Source organism: Helicoverpa armigera, chromosome 17 (assembly GCF_030705265.1).
Source record: "Helicoverpa armigera isolate CAAS_96S chromosome 17, ASM3070526v1, whole genome shotgun sequence".
Taxonomy (NCBI): domain Eukaryota; kingdom Metazoa; phylum Arthropoda; class Insecta; order Lepidoptera; family Noctuidae; genus Helicoverpa; species Helicoverpa armigera.
The window spans coordinates 6,882,959-6,904,684 of NC_087136.1; the positions used below are offsets into that span (position 1 = coordinate 6,882,959).

General features: G+C 36.5%; 1 protein-coding gene across 6 annotated transcripts in view; it reads right to left on the reverse strand.

Annotated features, from left to right (window-relative positions):
• LOC110384268 (dmX-like protein 2) overlaps nucleotides 1-21,700 on the reverse strand; it is a 48,672-nt gene extending 26,972 nt beyond the window's left edge. For 3 of the 6 annotated variants that reach the window (XM_064038766.1, XM_064038761.1, XM_064038764.1), the window contains exons 1-22: nucleotides 21,405-21,699; nucleotides 19,871-20,071; nucleotides 17,785-17,938; nucleotides 17,181-17,254; nucleotides 16,197-16,326; nucleotides 14,137-14,257; nucleotides 13,547-13,735; nucleotides 11,886-12,013; nucleotides 10,760-10,920; nucleotides 10,307-10,382; nucleotides 9,823-9,894; nucleotides 9,202-9,388; nucleotides 8,657-8,841; nucleotides 8,246-8,356; nucleotides 7,898-8,082; nucleotides 7,486-7,600; nucleotides 6,930-7,122; nucleotides 6,006-6,153; nucleotides 5,257-5,455; nucleotides 4,572-4,787; nucleotides 658-809; nucleotides 111-256 (exon numbers count right to left, since the gene is read on the reverse strand). In XM_064038766.1, the coding sequence (XP_063894836.1) occupies nucleotides 111-256; nucleotides 658-809; nucleotides 4,572-4,787; nucleotides 5,257-5,455; nucleotides 6,006-6,153; nucleotides 6,930-7,122; nucleotides 7,486-7,600; nucleotides 7,898-8,082; nucleotides 8,246-8,356; nucleotides 8,657-8,841; nucleotides 9,202-9,388; nucleotides 9,823-9,894; nucleotides 10,307-10,382; nucleotides 10,760-10,920; nucleotides 11,886-12,013; nucleotides 13,547-13,735; nucleotides 14,137-14,257; nucleotides 16,197-16,326; nucleotides 17,181-17,254; nucleotides 17,785-17,938; nucleotides 19,871-20,071; nucleotides 21,405-21,491 (3,230 nt within the window). In that variant the 5' untranslated portion in view covers nucleotides 21,492-21,699. Of the gene's footprint in view, nucleotides 1-110; nucleotides 257-657; nucleotides 810-4,571; nucleotides 4,788-5,256; nucleotides 5,456-6,005; nucleotides 6,154-6,479; nucleotides 6,669-6,929; nucleotides 7,123-7,481; nucleotides 7,601-7,897; nucleotides 8,083-8,245; nucleotides 8,357-8,656; nucleotides 8,842-9,201; nucleotides 9,389-9,822; nucleotides 9,895-10,306; nucleotides 10,383-10,759; nucleotides 10,921-11,885; nucleotides 12,014-13,546; nucleotides 13,736-14,136; nucleotides 14,258-16,196; nucleotides 16,327-17,180; nucleotides 17,255-17,784; nucleotides 17,939-19,870; nucleotides 20,072-21,404 lie in introns of all 6 variants that reach the window. The other 3 variants (XM_064038762.1, XM_064038763.1, XM_064038765.1) reach the window with 3 other exon arrangements.
• Nucleotides 21,701-21,726: the final 26 nt, after the last annotated feature.

Genomic DNA, 21,726 nt, shown 5'->3' on the forward strand with positions numbered 1-21,726 from the left:
AAAGATGCGATATCTATAGTGTGAATTATAATCGATTATTCGATATTTGATGAGATCTATCGATATAACTTGAAATCAAAAGAATGCTTAGAGTTATTTCTTTTTCTTACCTTAAAGTGCTATCAGAACAGGCAGTTGCCATGATATAGGGCGCTAAGCAAGCTGGATATATAGATGCAGAGCTCAAATGTCCAGCTGCGGGCGTCGCGTGAATCACATCCACACCATCCGGCAACGACAAGGGGCATTCACATACCTGGCAACGAAAACATTTCAAAATTATTTTCCCACACTTTTCCAAACAGGTCGTATAAACTTTTTTTTTAATTTATGGTTCATTTGCCGTGCTGTCAAACACAAAACAAAAGCGTGATGCCTTGTCCACGGCACGTTTTATAGTAACTCCTGAACTCAAAACTGACCGCCGTTGATATAATGTAATAATTTTATGTCAATAAACTAGTATGTGTCTGGATCTCGATCGTATCATTTCTCTCTAAGCGTTCCTATCCCCATACCGTGCCTACGTACGATGATACTATACCGTAGATTTTTACGCCGGAAAAATGTGTGGGACCGAAGAAATCCTTCTACATAATAAAATAACACTTATTTCCGACACGTTAAAACCTTCTTAAAAAAATAAAACGTACATACCTTCTTAGTAGATATAGAGATATGTGAATGAGCTAAAGGTTGCGGCGGGGCGCGGTCGTTGTCCATAGAGACGGAGTTCTTGCGCGACTCGCCTTCATCCTCCTGCACTAACGCACTGTCTGGCACGTACATCATACTGTTTGTGAGGTCATCTGAAATAAATAGCAGTGTTATAGTTATAGCTAAAGTTTTTGGCGGCTCGGAATGTCACGCGAAACCACTTTAAAGTTGTAACAAAGAGGTGCGCAAGGGTTAAAAGGAGCACGAGCATGTAGGGCTTAGATATTAGTTGCGAACTGACCAGATATGTCAGCAAACCCAGACAGTACCCAGCAGGACCAAGGCCTGACGGAGCTGTGGGATTGTTCGCAAGATTTACGGCGGCCCTGGTGCATAAAAGGCCTACGAAGGAACATAATGGGATTCAGTCAGTAAGAGTCTGACACAGAGGAAGGAGTCATTTGATGATTTCCCATTAAAAAAACCGACCACATGTTTGGCGAAAACTGTACTAATCATAAACAATTAAGAGAATAATTTTTAGCAGAATAGGTATATGGTGTATATGTCTAGTACCCCAAATTTCAATTGAATTGGAGATATAAAAAAAAATCTTTATCAAATAAGGTAAACGCGGGTGAAGTCGTCATGCCCCAATAGTCGTCAATTAATCTTAAAACTTTTATTATTATTTTCTACTGAACTTAAAATGGGCCGGTTTATATATCAACATATTCTTGATAATATATTGCACAATTGAAATAACAATAGGGGGTTTTAACAGTCACGGCTTCTAAGATATGTTATTTGAAACGTGTGTGCCCTAACAAAATCGTTTTTTCGTGAAGTTCAGCTGTCAAAAGTGAAACTCAGCACGTGGTTTTGTGTTTTGATTTACATAACTCCAGTGGGGTCTGTGGTATGTTTCTTTGTTTAATTAGATAGTTAAGTTTATTTGCTAGCGATGTAATATGCAATTTGGAATACTTTTAACATAGAAGATATCTTTTTTTAATGTGACATCTATTGGTACTTCAAAACTCCCATTTGTCCCAAAACCCGTCAATTTTACAATTATTATGACGACTACTGGGTCATGCTCAAAAGTTGCACCTAAACTCGTCATAATGAGGATATTTTGTGTTTTACAGTACAAAATGCGAATAAATAGCTAATATCAGGACTTTTACAAAATTGATAACTGTCTAGAACAAACATATTTAAGGTTTAGACTACATTTGTTCATAAAACTGCGTTTCTTTTAAGCTTTTTCTCAGGGGTAAATTTTACTCTGCTGGTTGCACGTACACATATGCACGTACACAGCCATGTTATTCGATTCAATTCATATGTTTCTTAATGGTTAAATCCCCTGTTTTCTATAAGTATGAACTTTCTATGAGTATTTTTTCAGGTAGGTATATATTGGCCGCTGTAGGCCTCCGCCATTCGATTAAGATCTACCGCTTTGGGTACAAGTAAGTCTAGCGCTAGCCTTTGTTTCTACTATGCTTGGATGAAATACAATTTGTGGCAAACAAAAATTGACTGTTCTTACACTATGCTTTATGTTCGAAATAATTGCATTTCGTGCCTTAATAGCGCCTGTATAAAAATTATGTCATTCAACTAGTTTTGACGCAAAAAATATTAAAATCAGTTTTAAAACTAAGATGACATAGCTTCCATCACTGTCACTTCTTTGCTTATCGTATTCGATATTGATGGGTAAAGAGTAAGATTTTTTTATTTAAAATTGTCTGTATTTAGTGATTCCATGATCGTAATTTTAATAGCAGATCATGACTGAAAGAAACTACAAGCAAGAGGGCCTTTTAAAAGTCATAAAAGCTGGAAATCAAGGGCCCAAGGGCCCAATCAAGGGCAAGAAAATTTAAAACGCCCTTTTGAGACAACTTTAATGAAATGTTGACACAAAACCGACGATTATCCCTGTATACTATAGAAAAGAACCCAAGGAAAATCTCCGGTTCTGTGCTAAAGTTACTATGGAGGAAAACTACTTGGGCTATTGCGTTGGGATGTTAGTGGATTAGGATACAGGAAACTATAGGAACTATGGCACCTGGAAAAAAATTCGTGGTGGCCTGGTGGGCCAAGAATCAACCTCTCAAGTATGAGGGCGTGGGTTCGATTCCAGGTCAGGCAAGTTCAGGCTTTCTAAGTTTGTATGTAATTTCTAAGTATATCGTGCAATGACACCAATGACTGTGTTTCGGATGGAAAACATCCTTGGCAGTCGTTACGGGTAGTCAAAAGCCAGTAAGTCTCACACCAGTCTAACCAAGGGGTATTGGGTTGCCTGGGTAACTGGGTTGAGGAGGTCAGATAGGCAGTCGCTTCTTGTAAAGTAGTGGTACTCAGCTGAATCCGGTTAGACTGGAAGCCGACCCCAACATAGTTGGGAAAAAAGGCTGATGGTGATGATGAGGAACTATGGCACCTGCCGATGACAATGTATAAAATACATGTTAAAATGGCAGGTGGAAACTCGCCACCTCACTTACTGGGCCCCCGGGAATCAGTCGCTAAATCGCAACAAGAGGGCAACAGGCACATGAGCGGCTGAAGGGTGAGGATACCTTGGCGGACTTTAAACGTAGATCACGCGCTCCCTGTGGGTCCAGCATCACCGGCCCACTCGCCACTTACCACGAGGCACCTACCCTCCGAGCAGGGCTGCTAACCCTGCTCTAGCGACTCCACTCTGGTCGGCCAATGAAGGTAAGCCAAGAGGCGGGAGACCTTCACTCCGGCAGGCCGGAGATGGGGGACAGTATACTCTCCCCGGAGCACTCGGATATATAGCCCCGCGGGGTCGCTACTCCCCGTCATCCGCCTCAGATGTGGGGCTTATTAGATATTTTTTTCATTTATTTATTCTTGCACATATTTATTACATTGTTAAATATTAAATATAAAAATAAAAAACATTTAAAAATAAAAAAAATAGGTTGCCACCGATATCGGGCACAGGGTTATTAGATATTATTATAATTGGGTTTGAACGGTTAGTTGTACCTAATCATATTTTATTTTTTGATTGATAGGTACCTTTAAGACAGTAAACAGTTTGAACTGTCTATAGAGATTTTTGCAAATGGTACTTAACATGCGCTAAGCAGTTCAGAAGTTTTGATGAATGACAACCTTACCTACATATCTATGAATGTTAGTAATTATTTCGCGGAAAGCTAATTAAATGAATGTCGCTTTTATTTTTTGTGAATACTAATTATTTTATTTTAAAATTTAAATATTTTAAAAGTAATTATTATACTCGTGCTACATATGCACATGACTGCATGGTTATTATGATTAAGAAATATAACATATATTTTATAAACTGGTTTTGTGATTCCAAGCGTTTGATAGATAGGAATATCAATTAAAATGCAACCATGTATCTGTTTAATTGAATACCTGCTCTTCTAACAGATTATGACCTATTCGTAATAGGAGTTTGGTTTTTTATCTATCTACCTACCTAATGTTTCAAAAGCACAAGTATGCTTTACAAATTCAAGCACAAAAAAAATGTACATAACTTGAACCTTATGTTCAAGAGCAGAGAGTTTACATTAGCATTAAAAATTGACGAGTACTGGGAATATTTGACGAGTATCCGTACAAATCAGACGACTATTGGTACAAATCGCCCTTTTTTTACTTTTGCCTTAATAAGTATATAAACCCATCAAAATGATTAAAAAAACATTAGTTACTTAGAATAATGAATAAATACTCTATCACGTCATGCAAAAATTTTCATTTTCTATTGAATATTTAACACACAGTAGCGCTTCAAAGTCAGTGATTTCCGAAATCCGACGACTATTGGTACGTTTACTTTAATTTCTTTTGTTATTATTATATGTATGATCTTTACTTACCATTAGGATCAGCCTGCGACGACACGGTAAGCCTCCACATATGTACGGTAGAACCCCCATCAGTCCTCTCCAACACAACGATGTAAAACGGTTCGTTGAACACAGCAGCTTTACGCAAGTCCACTATGGCTTCCAAACCGACTTCTGTTAGGGTATTCACTTCGGAATTCTCGTTGTTGGCGTCCGAGTTTTCTGCTTCTACTGATGTGCGTTCACCTGGATGTGAAATGTAGATATTGTTTTGGAAAAGTTACTGGCAAACTTCAAGAAGTGATGTAAAGTCTATAGATATTTTGATATCGATAAAAATCTATCGATATTTAGGTATACATCGATAGAAAAATCAATCGAGTTAATAAATGTTGTATAAATAGTATTAAGGCTTAGTATGTGCTACAAAAAATAAGGCAGACACACTGTTAACTCGGGCACATAAATTTATTTTTGAGTACCCCGATTAAAATCTCCAAAAGGAAAAAAAAAACAATTTAGGGTTCCCCTGTTGAATCCAAAGACCTTATCATTAGACCGTACATAGGAATAACCCATATACGCATACTACAGATAAAAGAGCTTTACAGTGCGCCATTCGTGTAACGGAGACTAGACTAGGTTCTCACCAGCTTGGCGACCTTTACATTACCCGAATGGCCCCCAGAACAATAATATCTCATCTTCAACTCACCAGTAATAAGTTGTTCCTGAAACACGTGTAACAACTGCGTATTATGCCAGTCATGCGTCGCGTCAGCTATCGCATGCAACTGTATGATGGCGCCGGGACGAGCCGTCGACTGCTGCGAGACGATGTTGATGCGATCGTGTAGGGGTATACCCCCGCCTTCTTCTAGAGTTGATTCCGATGACATCGACATTGTGTCGTGCTGTGTATGAGGGAGATAGGTTAGAATAGGTTTTGAAGGTGTTGTTCTCATTTTTGCGTAAGTTAACTATTCTCTTTTTATCATACTTTATTGCAAACACTGATTACAGATGCAAAACATTTTGGAGAAAATGATGTGCAAGGGCGAGCTTTACCCAGAATGTGGATTTCTTATAGGAATTCTTCACGTTTTTTCAACATTAGAACAATTGAATAACGTCATAAAGAGTTAGTAGTAATTAGAGCCAACTATGTAGTACATTAGTGAATGAAAGCCCAGTTACATAATATGTACAAGTTACCGATATATCAACAGAATGGTGTTCTTGGCCTACAAGGTGATATTGACTAAAATCTTACGCAAAAATGAATCAACACCCATTAAAAGAATGGTAAAATTTTGTTGAGTGTGCCTATCCGTGACAAAAATTTTGAAGGCACACTACACTAGCGCCAATTAGATTTCTTCTTTTAAATTTTAAATCGATGCCTAATATAAATTGCCAATTATTTAACGTCCTATTCTGCTGTGTAGTGAGATAAGCAATTACCATTACATCTTTATGTCGTCTCTCCGAAGTGGCTATTTCTGCTAGTAAAGTGCGGGCGTCGATGACTGCTTGGAAAACTCGTAAGCTCTCGCCGTCACTCGCCACGAAACATGCTGATGGCGAATTTGATAGGTTGCCGAGCGTTGTGCTGAGGAAAAAGAAGGAAAATATAAGTGTGTGTATGTCTGTCTCCAATATTAAAATATAGGACTTGTTTTTTAAGGCACATATTATTCAGCAAACCTTACGATAATGTAACATGGGTAATGAAGACATTTGAGAGTCGATAAAATCAGTGTTAATTCTCTTATTTAATTTAAAAAAAATCTTTACAAATATGGCCACCTAAACTTTTATTTCAAAGAAGTATACTGTATATATAAATCTACAATTAAAAACGTGAATACACAGGCATTTTTTACCTTTCCATTCAGGCTAGATCAACCCATGAGCCTTAAAACTTCTATATCTTACCTAGGCAATAAAGTAGGCAACCAGGCCACATTACTAAAGGCCGACAGATGAGGTGAATTAACTCTCGCGAGTTCGGACACTCCGCCCGACTTGCCGAGCGGGCCCACACATTCTACGCGCCACATTATTAGTTCCGAACATAATCCGCCCGCGGCAGCATCGTCATCGTACTTGTGGTGGTCGCGTTCACTGTTTGTTAAAAGTATATACTTACCTAGGCAACAAAGTAGGCAGCCAAGCGACATTACTAAAGGCCGACAGATGCGGTGAATTAACTCTCGCGAGTTCGGACACTCCGCCCGACTTGCCGAGCGGGCCCACACATTCTACGCGCCACATTATTAGTTCCGAACATAATCCACCCGCGGCAGCATCATCGTACTTGTGGTGATCAAGTTCACTGTTTGTTTGTTAAAATTATAAACTTACCTAGGCAATAAAGTATCTTACCTAGGCAATAAAGTAGGCAACCAGGCGACATTACTAAAGGCCGACAGATGAGGTGAATTGACTCTTGCTAGTTCGGACACTCCGCCCGACTTGCCGAGCGGGCCCACACATTCTACGCGCCACATTATTAGTTCCGAACATAATCCGCCCGCCGCTGCATCGTCGTCGTACTTGTGGTGGTCACGTTCACTATCTGGTTGATGAAATAAAAATGCATTTTTTTACAATACTACAAGGATCTTAGTACAGAATCTTAATGAATTCTTAAGGTCGTGGCACACAAGAAGGCACGGCACGGCACTCGAGCTATTAAGCAGCTGCAAGCTTGCTGTCACTCCGCCGCGCTGTTGGCTTTTTATATTGACTTTACACAATTAATAGCTGGGTTGCGTCGTCTGTATGTGCCATGACCTTTACCCAATCAAAGTTTTATTCTTACATTATTACGAAGTGATTATTGATTACATTTTAGAACAATTAAACATTTTTGCATACACACTTGGTGAATTCTAAAACAGAACGTTGCTTTTTAAAATTAAAGCATGAATAAACTTACCAGATATGTTATGATGACTTGTAGTTAGTAGTAGAGGTAATACTGGATGGCATGTAATATCGTTTACTCTAAACCTATGGCCTGAAGCTCTCGAAGCGTGGCCTATTGATAGCACCTGTAACAAAAGACAAAACAATCTTGATACTTGCCATATTTTTATTTTTTTACTCAGGCATCTAAGGCCCATAGAATATCCCAAACATAAATATTATAACATTAATTTATTTACTAATACATATTTTATATAAACAACTTAAAACAATATTTAATGCTACACTATTACTTTCAACTGAACTCAGAGGTAAGATGGTGACTTTGAACCCTAACTACTTCAGTATAGGACTCAAAATGGTTATTCTCATTAAATTGGCCTATTATAAAAGCTAAAAAAAAATATGTCATTATTCCTCACCTGTGAAAACTTGGACTTATCATCGAAGGTCAACTGCCAAAGATTCAAGGTGCCGTTAGTATGGTTTGTGACCATAGATATGACGGGCGCCGAGTCTAACACATCGCCTTCTTGATTCTCTCCTAAATCTTCCGTCGCTACGCTTGTTTTACGTTGCATTTCATTGTTATTTTCTTCTCTATTACCTGTACAATACAATAAAATTTCAAGATACTTTAACATACAACGAAGGATTTTTGAAGGAACTCTTTTGTAATTTAATCGGCTTAGCATAACTTATCATTAGGCTTCTTCGACACAAATCTTTTGATATTGTTTTAATAATATAATGTGTATGTAATTTCTTACCATTTTCTTGATTCTCATTTTGTTCTTCGCCTTGAGGCCATTCAGCTTCTTCCTTTTCCTCCTGTACACTTGCCAGTGGCGTCGTCACTGCTTCGGGCGGCTGCGGTCCCACTGTTTAAAACCATCGCATTTATATTCACTTTTATTAAATCGCGCAAGTACTTACAGACATAGAGAGAGGGAAAAGAGAGAGTATTTCATATTGAAACATTAATAACAACATTAGAAATATAAAAGGTTTTGTAATGCACTTTTAAATATCGACTTCTATAGTCGTCTTAAAACATACCAAAAACGTAAATATCTTGAGTGAAATTGTATTTGTTATATTTTTGTAATTTGTCCATGTTGGCTTTTGATTCAATAAATAATACAAAATATTTATTTTAAAAAATCAAATAGTGCACTTACTAGGCATAACCGGTTTAGTCCTATGTCGCACATACAGCGGCTGTGCGGCGGCGTGGTACAAAGCGGCTGGGGTACACATAGTGGTGGCGTCTCCCAGTGGGAACGCCGAAGGTATTCGCGCTGAGAACGATACTTGTGCTTGTCTGATCGCACCAGCTTGTAGCTCGTCTAGCCATTCGCAGACCCTGGTGGAGAAAGTCGATTATTTTTAGTAAGGTAAAAATTGCTTTAGTTATTAAGAAAGTTCGAGAAATTAATGTCACACGTTCAAAATAATGAGAATGTTATAGGTAAATGAACATTTTTGTTAAGTACAAAAATGCGTGTAGCGTTGTGCCTTTCTGATTTCCTCGAACTTCCTGACCAACATTTATCAGGACAGGAGATTATTTCAATTTCTGCCTTGTAGATTGGGGTCGCATCTACTAGCTAGAAATCATTTCATACGCCATAAAGCAGTGGAGAAACAAACTTGTTGAACAAAAAACCATTAACCAGAACTCCTTACATCTTACACAAGCCATATAAAAGCCAAAATAACTCACCATATAAGAAAGCTGCCATCAACAGGGTGTATAGAGAACAACAGATCGGGACTCTGATGCCAGTCCCGCAGTAACGACTCGATCTTAGCGTCGAGCGAGTCGGGCAGATGTGTGCACGTGACGTCAGTGGCTATCGAGTTTATTGACGTCGTGTTCGACAGGCTCGGGTGACTGTGGTTGCCGCTACCTGTGACATTTCGAAAGATATTAAAAAACAAACATTAAACTTGAGAACCTCCTGCTTTTTTTAGGAGTTCGATTGTTTTTTTTAATGCAGTTTTATAAATAGAAGGTGGAATATGGGGTAAAGGGGTTGACAGAAAACCACATGCTTGGGTAAATGTATCTCAAACTGCTGGTGGTAACATTTCCATTCGTGCTAAATGAATACAAGATTGCAGAATTTTGCTATACAGTTGGCTAAATAAAGCCTTTAAATTAATGTTTTGTTATTTAGTATACTTTACGTCTGTTCCTACTTCTACCCGGAGGGCATAATTGAAAATCTTATGTTTGGGCCCAAATCTGCGACGACCATGTAGTGGGTTTTATTTGATGGAGATGGGGTACGTATAAAAAACCTGTCTACTTTTGAAGCATGCAGCAATTTTATAAAGTTACCTGGTTGTTCATCACTATTGCTGTTATCCTCGGATTGCATTTTAGTTAAATGTTGACTTGGACGTCTATGTCCTATATGGCAGCGTGAAATAAAGTTAGCAACAGGCATATAAATAAGCGAGCTTAACCTTACAAGTATATTAGAAAGCAGATTATATTGGCTGTAATGGTTATAATAGAAATACGGTACACGTATCTTAATGGCGATTACATGGTTGACATTAATACACTTTACGATGTATGTTTTAAAGCATATAATTGCTTAATTACTTTTAATAGCACATTGAATCACAAAAAGCTATATGGCACGAAGAATCTTTTATTCCAAAAGACTTGATACTATGTAAATTGTTAAATATTAAGGAAGGCACTCAAGTTACTAATATAACGTAACTGTCAAACAAAATCCACTTTTACGTCTCTAAAAATAAGGTCGATTATATATTTTTTTAAACGTAGGTACTATGTAAAGAAATACACTCACTTTCATGCTCTCCGTCAGGATGTGCTGTGTGATCTGAACCTGAACCACCTTCGTCTGTTTCTTCTTTGTCTAATATCTAAGAAAAAACATCAATACAGTGAATACTCAATACATATTTTTTGTTAAAACGAACATTTCTTTTTAGGGTCCCGTACCCAAAGCGAAAACCGGGACCCTTTAACTGATACTCTATCCGTCTATCTGTCACTAGATTGTATCTCATGTAACGGTTATAGTTAGACAGTTGAAATTTTCTCCGAATATGTATTATGGGGCCCTCATACATCAGACGTGATTTTTTGCTGTAGTATGGAAATTGGTACGGAACTCTTCGAGCGCGAGTCCGACTTATTGGACGATTTTTTTAAACTGACTACCCTCAATACTTTTCGCGTAGATTAGGGTTAAAAATGAAATTATTCTTTTTTAAATCTTGCAGCCTAATGAACTTACTTTTTTGGTAAGATCGTGCAATATAGCTTCTGCTTGGCTCGTGAAGTGCATCTCCTTGTTGTGCAACCAGTGCAGTATGAAGCGGCCGCCGCCGGCCAGTGAGGGCACCAGAGGAATATCCGTCTCCGCGTTTATTGAAGCTGCCAGGTGGAAGTGGAGACCTGGGGGGGTTTTAAAGAAGTAACAGCTACCAAAAATATGTTCATAATACGAAAACAATATATTTTAAGACTTTTATGTTTCCTTGTGCGTGAATGAGCTCTTCCATGAGTATGCATAGGTAAGTAATTTTGATTAATGTGATGCTTCGAATTAATAATTATATGCATCATCATCTGCCTCCAGCCTTTAAAAACTTAGATTTAGAATTTATTTATGAGAACTGTCTTTTGAGATACAGGCTAACCAACCATCTAGTTCAGGGGACAGAGCCTCTGTGTATTGTGTCATATTGTGGTATCAAATAAAGATATAAATAATTAATTATTTAGGATAAATGAAGATGACTATGCTAAAATCCGATTTTACATATATCGAATAACGGAAAGATAAGATCTCGTGATAATACGAGGATTATGGTGCCAGCACGTTGGAACAAGTTATAAAAACCTTATTATTAAGAGTATTATGTTAGCCATAACATTTATATGGCCCATAAAATTAAGTTTCTCTTTGCCGCTAGTAAACAACTTTAATATAACTCCTTCGCGCATATTAGATTTTACTTTAAATTCAATAGTGAGAATAATCAGCTATGACATTTTGTTTGGTTATTAGCTTCCGCCAGCTAGCTTCTGCCAGCGGTTTCACCCGCATCCCGTGGAAACCTCTGCACGAACCCGGATAAAAAGTAGCTTATAGCCTTCCTCGATAAATGGGCTATCTAACACTGAAAGAATTTTTCAAATCGGACCAGTTGTTCCTGAGATTAGCGCGTTTAAACAAACAAACTCTTCAGCTTTATAATATTAGTATAGATACACACATATCGTGTACCTATTTAGAATATATAGTTTCTTTTTATGGAAACTTAATAGATGAATCGCCCATAAGGGTGCTCAAAAACCGGTCAATAATTTGAATATTAAACATTACCTGGTAACTTAAAACATGAATGAGTTCTTACCACCAGTATAAGAAGTAGCATGATAAGGGTTGTGAAAGTCGTGGGCGCTGTACGTTGAGGGTAAAGTGGGGATAGGAGCGCCCGGCTGTTTGGATGACTGCGCCGTCCGTCTGATGTGGAAACATGTTCTGGAACAAACATAATCATTAATAGATGTATGTACTTCATGACCCCAGCTAAAACTAGACCTATCACGTAATAATTTTTGCATATTGTTCAGGGCAAGGTAATTACGCGAGTGAAACAATAGCAGGCCGAGGTACATATTAAATTTTTTCTATAACGCACCCGGGGAACTCACTTACATTCCGCACATATTCCAAAGAGATAGGTGAGTTAGCAGGTTAAGATGACAGGGCTACGGTTATTCTGCATATCGTCATGGCACAGTTGAGATGGATTCATTACACCAATAAAGTATGCTAAGCTAAAGTAGACTTTATGCCAAAGAGAAGTTGATTTACTACAGTACATTCTTGAGAAATGTTGATATGCATTTACACAAGTATTATTGTATAATTTAAAAATGTTAACGTAAATTATGCTCGTATTGCGTGCGTGTTGCGCTGAAATCGTTCATGCGATGCGATCATAAATGTATGTGTGTGTTAACACGTGAATCATAAAGGAAAGTTTACAGTCAAGGCTGCTTAGATAATAAGAGATTATGTTCAAACATTTTTGTTGATGCAATTTTGTTGTCATATGGGGATCTTTTTCTGTATGTACGTACAGCAATTAGCAATTTTTTTGGGTTGATCAAATGAGTTCTCCCGCTGTGGATTAGCAGCGTCAGGGAGTGTCAGACTCTTTTACAGACTAAAACCCATCATGTTCCTTGGTAGGCCTTCTATGTACCAGGGCCGCGGTAACTCTTTCGAACAAGCCCGCAGAATGTCATTTCCGCTTTATTTAGATCAGTGGTTCTTAACCTTTTTGACATGAGGGACCACTTTGACTAAAGTTTGTGTTGCCGGGGACCACCTCATCGGTTTACCTAAATTAGTACTCATTTCTTTATTATTTATAAAAAAAAAATCTGAATTTTTGGGTCAGTTCTACTCAAAGCTAGACGCATGTCGGCAGTTGTGTAGGTTAGCAAATGCAAATAAAGAAAAAATTGCCTACGTAGTTTCCAAATGTGCGAGCGAAGCGAGCGCGAAATTTTTATCGGACTTCAACCAAATAACACGTAAAATTAGCCCAAACGTACTTAACTTTTGTTTGTTGACAAATGCAAAAGCAAGGGCATACAGTTTCTGAATACGCGAGCAAAGCGAGCGCGAAATTTTAATTATTTTTTAAGACTCAAAACCAAAATTACGTAAAATGTAGCCCAAACATACATTTTCATGAATGGGGGGACTAGGTATGTACGACACACCCGATATACGTCCATGCGAAAACCCCCGCTCGCAATTATAAGTCGAGAAAAATTAAGTTAGATAATGTATAGCAACGTCGCGAAGCTAAGCTTCGCTTACCACTTGGAATGCCTCCAGGGACCACCAGTGGTCCGCGGACCACCGGTTAAGAACCACTGATTTAGATAATAAATTCGACTTTTTTCAGTTTTCCTACTTGCAAAACATAGCCACAGTTATTCCTTAAAAGAATCCTACAACCTTCACAAATTACGGTCTACCTTAACTGCTACTTACTTCATATGCTTCAAGCGCTGCATAAACCGATGCTTATGTCGGTGCGTGGCCCTCTGCCTTCGTGGCGGGGAGCGCGAGTGTGACGTCACGCAGCCGCCCCCCCACTCGTCTTCGGGGAGAAGAGTTTCTGCCCAAACGCGGCATATGTTGTCCACGCATGATGTTACTAGGACGTTGCCTACGCTACCCCTGTACAGAAAATATTGTCACAAAGCTCTATCGAGAAAGTACCTGGAAAATATCAATAATAATCAAAAATTCAAATTTGGAATCATTAACAAATCATCCATTCCCGATGCTTTCCGGACATAATGTATGTTAAATGTTGTGCATGAAAAATTTAACTAGAAATGAAGTTAAATGTGCTTTATTCAACACATTATTGCAATTGTTGAAGTGTTACAAGTGATGTTTATTAGCCGACAAATAGGGTTCACTTTCTCTTGTGTATTAAAAAGTATTTTTATGGTAATGAAGTGCCTGAGTTCGACTAGGATAGTATGTCAATTGAATTATCAAAATGGTACGTAATAAGAAAATTCCTGGTCATTCCTTTTCAATATCCGCAAATACGAGTAAATCGAACTTACTTGGGCATATATTTGCTAGTTTTACGCCATGACAGATGTGTGACAGCGCGGGGATGTGCTACATAGATGAACGTGTAGTTCAACTCGGGCGCAGAGTGATCGTTGTGAGTCTGGACGAGCACTGCAACAAAGAAAATAAAAGACATTTAATATTAGTTCACCTAATATAGGAGTACTAGCATAGGTTCTATGATATTTCCAGCAGAACAATCAATCAATTTGGGATAGACACCCCATATTATGAATGCGAAAGTAACTCTGGCTTGTTTGTATATCCAGCCTTCAGGCCAAAACTACTGAACCTGAAGAACTGAAAAAGGACATAGGCTACTTTTTATATGGTTGGGGAAAATAGGTCGCTTGGGATGAGGATGAAACTGCTGATGGAACATTTAGTAGTAAAAAAGTATATCATATGGCACAACATGCACTCGTACTAACTACAAACGTGATTCAACCTTTCAACACTTTACGATCTAAACAAGCACCTCATTGGTTATGTCAATTTTACTACAAACATACACACATACATTATTGTATAATCTATTGTTCGTTTGTAATAGAATGTGATGTCACTAACATTTTCCTGTCAATGATTGCTGTGACAATTATCGCGTCATTTCAATGTCATGAGCACGGAGGAAGGAAAGATGAGCGGAGATGCCATAAGGCACATAGGTCAGGTGCCTTGTTCTAGGTCAAACAGGTACATATGTATATAGGCATGATGTAAATGAGAATTTACTAGTGAACTAACGAGGCATTTGGGTTCCTTGACACATCTGTCAAAGATTTTTAGTATTACAAAAATGGGCGGATTCCAAAGAAGGCGCATAAGGGCGGGGAGAGTAAAATTCTCGTCCCGCGAACACAAACATTTCAGCGACGCTACTTTCTTAAAAGATTTTCTGTTGTGGATATCCGCTCGTCATTTTGTTCTCCATGGTCATATGATATTCAACCACAGGTGGTATAAATTAGTTCTACAAATTAGGTGAGATACCTACCGTTATGGCTATCTTTAGATATCATCTTGATTTATCTTACATATCTTCGAATATGAATTTATTAATAGATACTGAATACTGATTAAAATTCTAATAAAGGTCACATGGAGTTAATAATAATATCTCTTATCAAACCAGGTGGTCTGGATCTCACCTTTCAACTTTAAAATAAAACTAAATACCATCTACCTACATCAAAATTTATTTGCATTTATTACAATAGATAAACACCCACAGTTCTCAAATTATAGGCGAGGGATACCTGATGTTATGGCTATTTATAAGTAATTAATTATAGATACTGAATACTAATTAAGCTTCTCATCAAGATCACGTGGATTTAATAAAAAACTAGGAATAATAAATTGCATTCTATCTATAACAAGTTACAGATTGCACGTTGCAGAAGACTTTAAATAACACATAGAATAGCTATTGCTCAATAATTATCAATGTTATTATTTAGGACTTGTTAGCAGATATTTCCTCTAATTAAATATACTGTTTTTTAAAGAAGTTACTCATCCAAAACAGGTTTGTCTCTTATCAGTCAGGTGTTATAGAGCTTACCTTTCAACTTCAACATAATACTAAATACCATCTACCAACATCAAAATATATTAGCATTTATTACAATAAATAAACACTCATTATAAAACCTGTTATCTTTTGAATAAAACCATGTTTATTCGTTGAACAACCAAATCAGCATGTGTTTAAAGGTGTTAGATCCGATCGGACTTTGATATTAGCTAATATTTAACCTAATTTATTGAATTAAATAAAATTGAAGTTGTGGTGTTAACAGGCCTAGTTTAAACGGAAAAAAGTCTATTTTTCGAGATATCGCAAGTCTTACTCAGTCTGTTAACTCATTTTAGGTTTACAACAGTTGTTTGACATTTCAATTCCACGGAATTTGGGAGCGTCCGAATATTCATGTCAAAAATTAATTCCATTTTATTTACCAGATTACTTTTTTGTTAACTATTCATATTATTATATACTAGTGATTCGTAAATATCATTAAAGATGATTAAATAAGGAGCTCACCTTTGTTCTGGTACCAGATCTTGACCAGACGGTCGTTGATGCCAGATGTGGCGAAAAGTACGCCGTCCGGTGAAAACGCGAGGTGATGCGCCGGCGTGGCTGTGTGACATTGCCAAACGCATATCCACCCCTAGGACAAATAAAAATTGCAGTAAATAATTAGAAAAATATTCATTCCTTAATGAATTTATTACAATAAAAAAGAGGGATTAAGAATATTATAATTAACTAGAGTGATAAGTTTTAATTGAAAAGTAAATACAGTGGTATCTCAGAATTCAGGTACTCATATTTAACTAGTACCTTATCAAAAATCACTGTTTATATTTGGCTCTATCTGTATTAGTTTTATAACTACCAGACTAATTAATTACAAATCACACAAATCAATTAGTGATATGAAACTAATGTAAAACACGTGGGCGATAAAATATAACTAAGTAGATATTACATTAACTAGGTATACTTATATACAGAAATCGGTCAACGCTTCTAAGCACGTTTATAAGATAGTACAATATAAATAGGTGAGATCAAAATTCTAGTAACGTTTTAATGTCTCACGTAAGAGCCACAGAAATATTGCGGTCACTGAAACGAGAACATTAAAGTGGAACGCAAACAAGTCTTTGCGAAGTTTACAATGCAGAACACGTCTCTACAACTCATTAATAAATGTGTATCTAGTTTATTTTCTGCTAAACTAGAATACTTGATGTTTTAATTAAAAAGGGAACATTGATGAATTTTGTTTTGTTGCAAAAAGTTTTATGTGCATAACGTTTAAATAAAACGAATGATATGCGAGTTGACTCAATATAAAATCAGTGTAGTATAAAATAATGCTAGTTTAATTGATCATTGTATTCACACTAAACATAGAGCAGACCATAATAGATAAACAAAACAATGATAAGAGGGGACGGCGGAGTATATTGTTGTATGTTTATCTTATCAGCGTATCAGAATCTACGTTGTACTCACGGGCTCGTCTTCCTCGGCCTGCTTCGGCTTTTCATCCTTGTCACCACCTATCTGGAATGTCACTCCTGAACTCGCTGGAAATAAAACAACAACTACTTTACACCTGTTTGTTATTACATTTTTTACAGCAGTCTAAAATCATCACTAGCCTAACGCAACAGATGTTCGATTAAATATCATAATCAACCAAGATAAACGGAATCGAATTCGTATCGGTTAATGATTTAATGATTGATGAGTGTAAATAAAGCCCCTCGAAATGTAATACCGACACGCCCCTGCATCCAAATGTATAAAGGCAATTGAAGTACTTGCAAGCGAAAATGTTATAAATTAGTTTCGCTTCCGACTCAACAAACGGAAAATTATAACGTAGCGTGTTTAATTTGCTAAGTCAAAATCGTTATTTTGACGCAATCCGCATTAGCATTGAAGGCTTGCTATTACCAGGTAAATGCAGATCGTTGACATAAAATATTTGAGACTAGAGATAATTTAAATCACAATATCTGATTTACTGATAAAGATATGTGAACAATGATAATACAACTTGAAAACAGAATAAACCTCTTGAATAGATAAGTGTAAGAGAACAATATCTTACGTTGGCTATCATCTTGATAGAGCGACGCTTGGTGCCATAATTGCAGTAACTTGCCGCCTGTTAGCAGTCGGGTACCCTCGAGATTCCATGACAGCGCAGTGATCGGTCCATCCGCCACCAACTTGCCGGTCTGCACCCACCGGTACTCCAGGCCCTGAACAGTCACATGTCGCGACCAATTGAATAATCAATCTGAGTACGAATACAGTTTTATGTCATAGATTGGCCAATTGCATTCATATGGTCAATTGGCACTTCGCCATCGGCAATCGTCGCAGTTCAAAGAACTACAGTAGAATTCATATATAACGACTTCGCTTATAACAACTAATCGGTTTTAGCGACGATAATCTTTACTCAAGTTAGGTTTCGTATATAGGTACTAAGACAATATAACCGTTTAGTGCGGCTCCGGTTTAAGCGACCAACTGCTTATAGCGACCAATATTTATTATAATACGTCCGGTTAAAACGACACACGCGCAATGTTTTGTTTACCTACGCACTCGCACCCCCGCCCCGCGTTACTTTTAAACCTTCCCTGGACCTCTACAAACATTCTAAAACCAAAATAAGCCAAATCGGTCCAGCCATTCCGAATTTTTAGTCAGACTAACGAACAGCAATTCATTTTTATATATAAGAAGACTAGCTGACCCAACAAACTTCGTATCGTTTAAACCTTCCCTGGACCTCTACGAACATTTTAAAACCAAAATAAGCCAAATCGGTCCAGCCATTCTCGAGTTTTAGTGAGACTAACGAACATCAATTCATTTTTATATATAAGAAGAAGAAGATAATAATATGTATTCGCAAGTTATGTATGTATGTACAAGTTAAGTTATGTACTTAAGAAATAATCCGTCCGTTTTGTGCGTCGTCCGGTTAGTACGACATAGTATCGTCGGTCCCTTGAAGGTCGTTATATCCGGATTCTACTGTATTATGTAAGAAACATCTGAAAACCTCCTATTTCATTCGACAAATGCCTGTCTCTGATCTCAATGACGTAATTCTAGGCGTCATTAAGTACGGCTGAATACAATTCGCCGTTAATCTAGAAAGTCATTTTGATAAATCAGTCTTATATTAGCATTTTACGAGACACGAAAAGTATTTGAGGTTGCATAATGTGACATTTATGCATATTAATTGAAGTGCGTCCAAACGGCCTTGGCAGCGACCTCGGGAATCTTAATGCCCAATTGAGTCGAATTACGTATGTCATCGTCAATATCATTTAAATAGTGTACTCGCAGAGAACGTTGTGTATTGTAAAAGGGCAGTAATCCTTATGAAGATTATTATTTACCAGACTGTGATAATTCAACAACATCAATTAAAATGTCACATGAACTCATTGTTAGTACTTAGTGTGCTATTATAAACAATGATAATATAGTACATGGATGAGAATACATAGTACAGGTTTTATTTAGTCATCCTTTTTGATGTTCCTCTGCATTTAGATGACACTACTTTTATGTGTATTTAAATATGCTATTGCTTTGTGGCACTACACATATTATATTTTTCATTTCTGGCAATAAATAATTTCACTTTATCTACACTCAAATATTGTTTCATATCAAACCTGTCCAGTTTAAATGTTATTGTAAATATCTGTGTGATAACAAAACTGACTACAAGCCACCATAATCCATCTTAATCTAACATCTTTTATCATATTAATCAATTTTGCTGTAAAATTATCAGGATTTACACAAGGAATTTGTGCACTTTTATCTAATACATCCTATTTCATGTATTCTTTTTAAAAATAAATGAATGTTTTCAAAAAATTGGAGTGTATTTAGTATTTACTTATGTTTATGTAAAAATACACATGCAAAATATTTATATCATTTAAGATAAGTCAAGTTTATCAAGATATCTTATTTGAAAGGCATAAACAAAAGTATATTACTGTATACTGCTGCTATGGTTTCAATAAATTCCAGTTCGAACAATTTCCTATTGATTTTATAATTTTTCTATACATTATCACAAATACATATTTAAAATCTTAGGTAGTTGGGATAATTACTTCGTGTGTTACTAGAGAAAACAAAACAATACTCACATGAGTGGTAGCAGCGGTGTGTATAAGTGGTGTTGGTTCAAATATGCATACTTCAGCTCCATAAGAAGCGGCAATCTTTCCTGTATCAGTGCTGCAGTCTAGCGAGCCTATGCGGACGTAACCATGGATAGCTCCCGGGATTATCTGTACTCGTTCAAAGTTGGAGGCCAAAATCACTATGTTACATCCCGCTGCGTATGCCTATGAAAACAATAATAATATTCAGTACATAATTATAATAAAGTTTCATGCAATAAAAACAGAAATAACTTCAGTGTACTCAAATTACAGTGTATTACAGTCTCAGATATTATTTGCTATAGAAGGACAATTGAAAGTGACATTAACTTTGCCTTTGTATTTTTTTTCTCTGCTTTGTATTACGCCTTGATATAAAAAGTCATGCTTCATTGACATGAAAAATAAGTATAATAGGGTAGTTTCCAGGGTCGAAATAATGAAATAATATTTAGTCCGCTTTTTAGATAATCAAAAAATATTGGATACGTATTTTTTCTTTTTTTAATTAAACATAAAATGACAAAGATAATACGCTTCAAAAATTAGGAGTGGGGGCCTTTTACGTCACAGTCTCCTGAAAATTGTAGCAACTTGTGACGTCACACTCAACTTTAGCACGCTATATCTTAACAAGTTCTGATCCAATTTAAAAAAGAAAAAATACGTATCGCTTAATTTTGGACAATCTACAAGACGGACTAATTATTATTTTTTAGGAAACTACCCTATTCTAATCTAAAGCCTGATTCTGTATGAGTATTTAAACAAAACACAAAAAATAACAAATATGTAGAGGTAAGTTGTTGGCACTATAATAAATTAATTAATCAGTAATTGTGATAGTTTATAATTAAAAAGCCATATGTTATAATTTATTGTTATGCCTGGAGATAAATTGTATAGCTAGGTAGTGTACCTCTGAAGGCTATGCATTATTATGATTCTAAATAAGGTTTGCCTTAAAGATTACATAAGGTGTTTTTAAGAACCTATACATACACACATATATCAATATAATTTTGTAAAAAATTGTTTGTATTGTAATACTATGTGTACAATATGTTGTTCAATATTAATTTTAGCACCTCATAAATATTTACTTAGCAGATTATGATAGTGTGCTGTAAATGGAAAGATTTTCATGCCTGATATTCATCTAAAAACAAGGTGAGGACACTAGTAATAAAGCATTAACTCTACAATTATCAAAGTTTCCTTTAGTTTATTGTTATTTAAATATCTTTAGAAGACTGATGCAAATTAGCATTCAAGGAAACTCATTCTATTTGTATGTACCTCTGTAACTAATGCTGAGTAATGAGGTAGAATCCATTGACAAACAATAGAAGATAATAGTATTTAGTGACCAAACGAAAATGTTATGCTCAAACTAGGCTAAATTAGATTTTCCTGTTAGGAACATCACATCTCAATTACCACTTTAGGTGCACAGGATTCTTAGTCACGAGAGTTGCCCGTCAGCAATAATACGGATGGTAATCGTAGTACTTACTGTGAAAGGTATTCCTTCAACAGATCCAACAGCAAAACATTGATCTCCTGAATTACAGGCACCACTTAATACTTGGTGACAGTTCATAATGAACTAATAAAACAAAAAATTCTTCGCTAGATGGCTCCCAGATAACCACTGGTCACTGGCATGCTTTTATTAAAGTAATACATAATTAACAAAAGAAATAAATATACTAAACATCTCAAGATCTAATTATTTTTTTAATAATTATCACGAATATTTCTCTGACACCTCACATCGAACGTGAGAGAATGACGTAGAGAAAGAAAGAGATAAAAAATATTGAGTACGTTCAGAT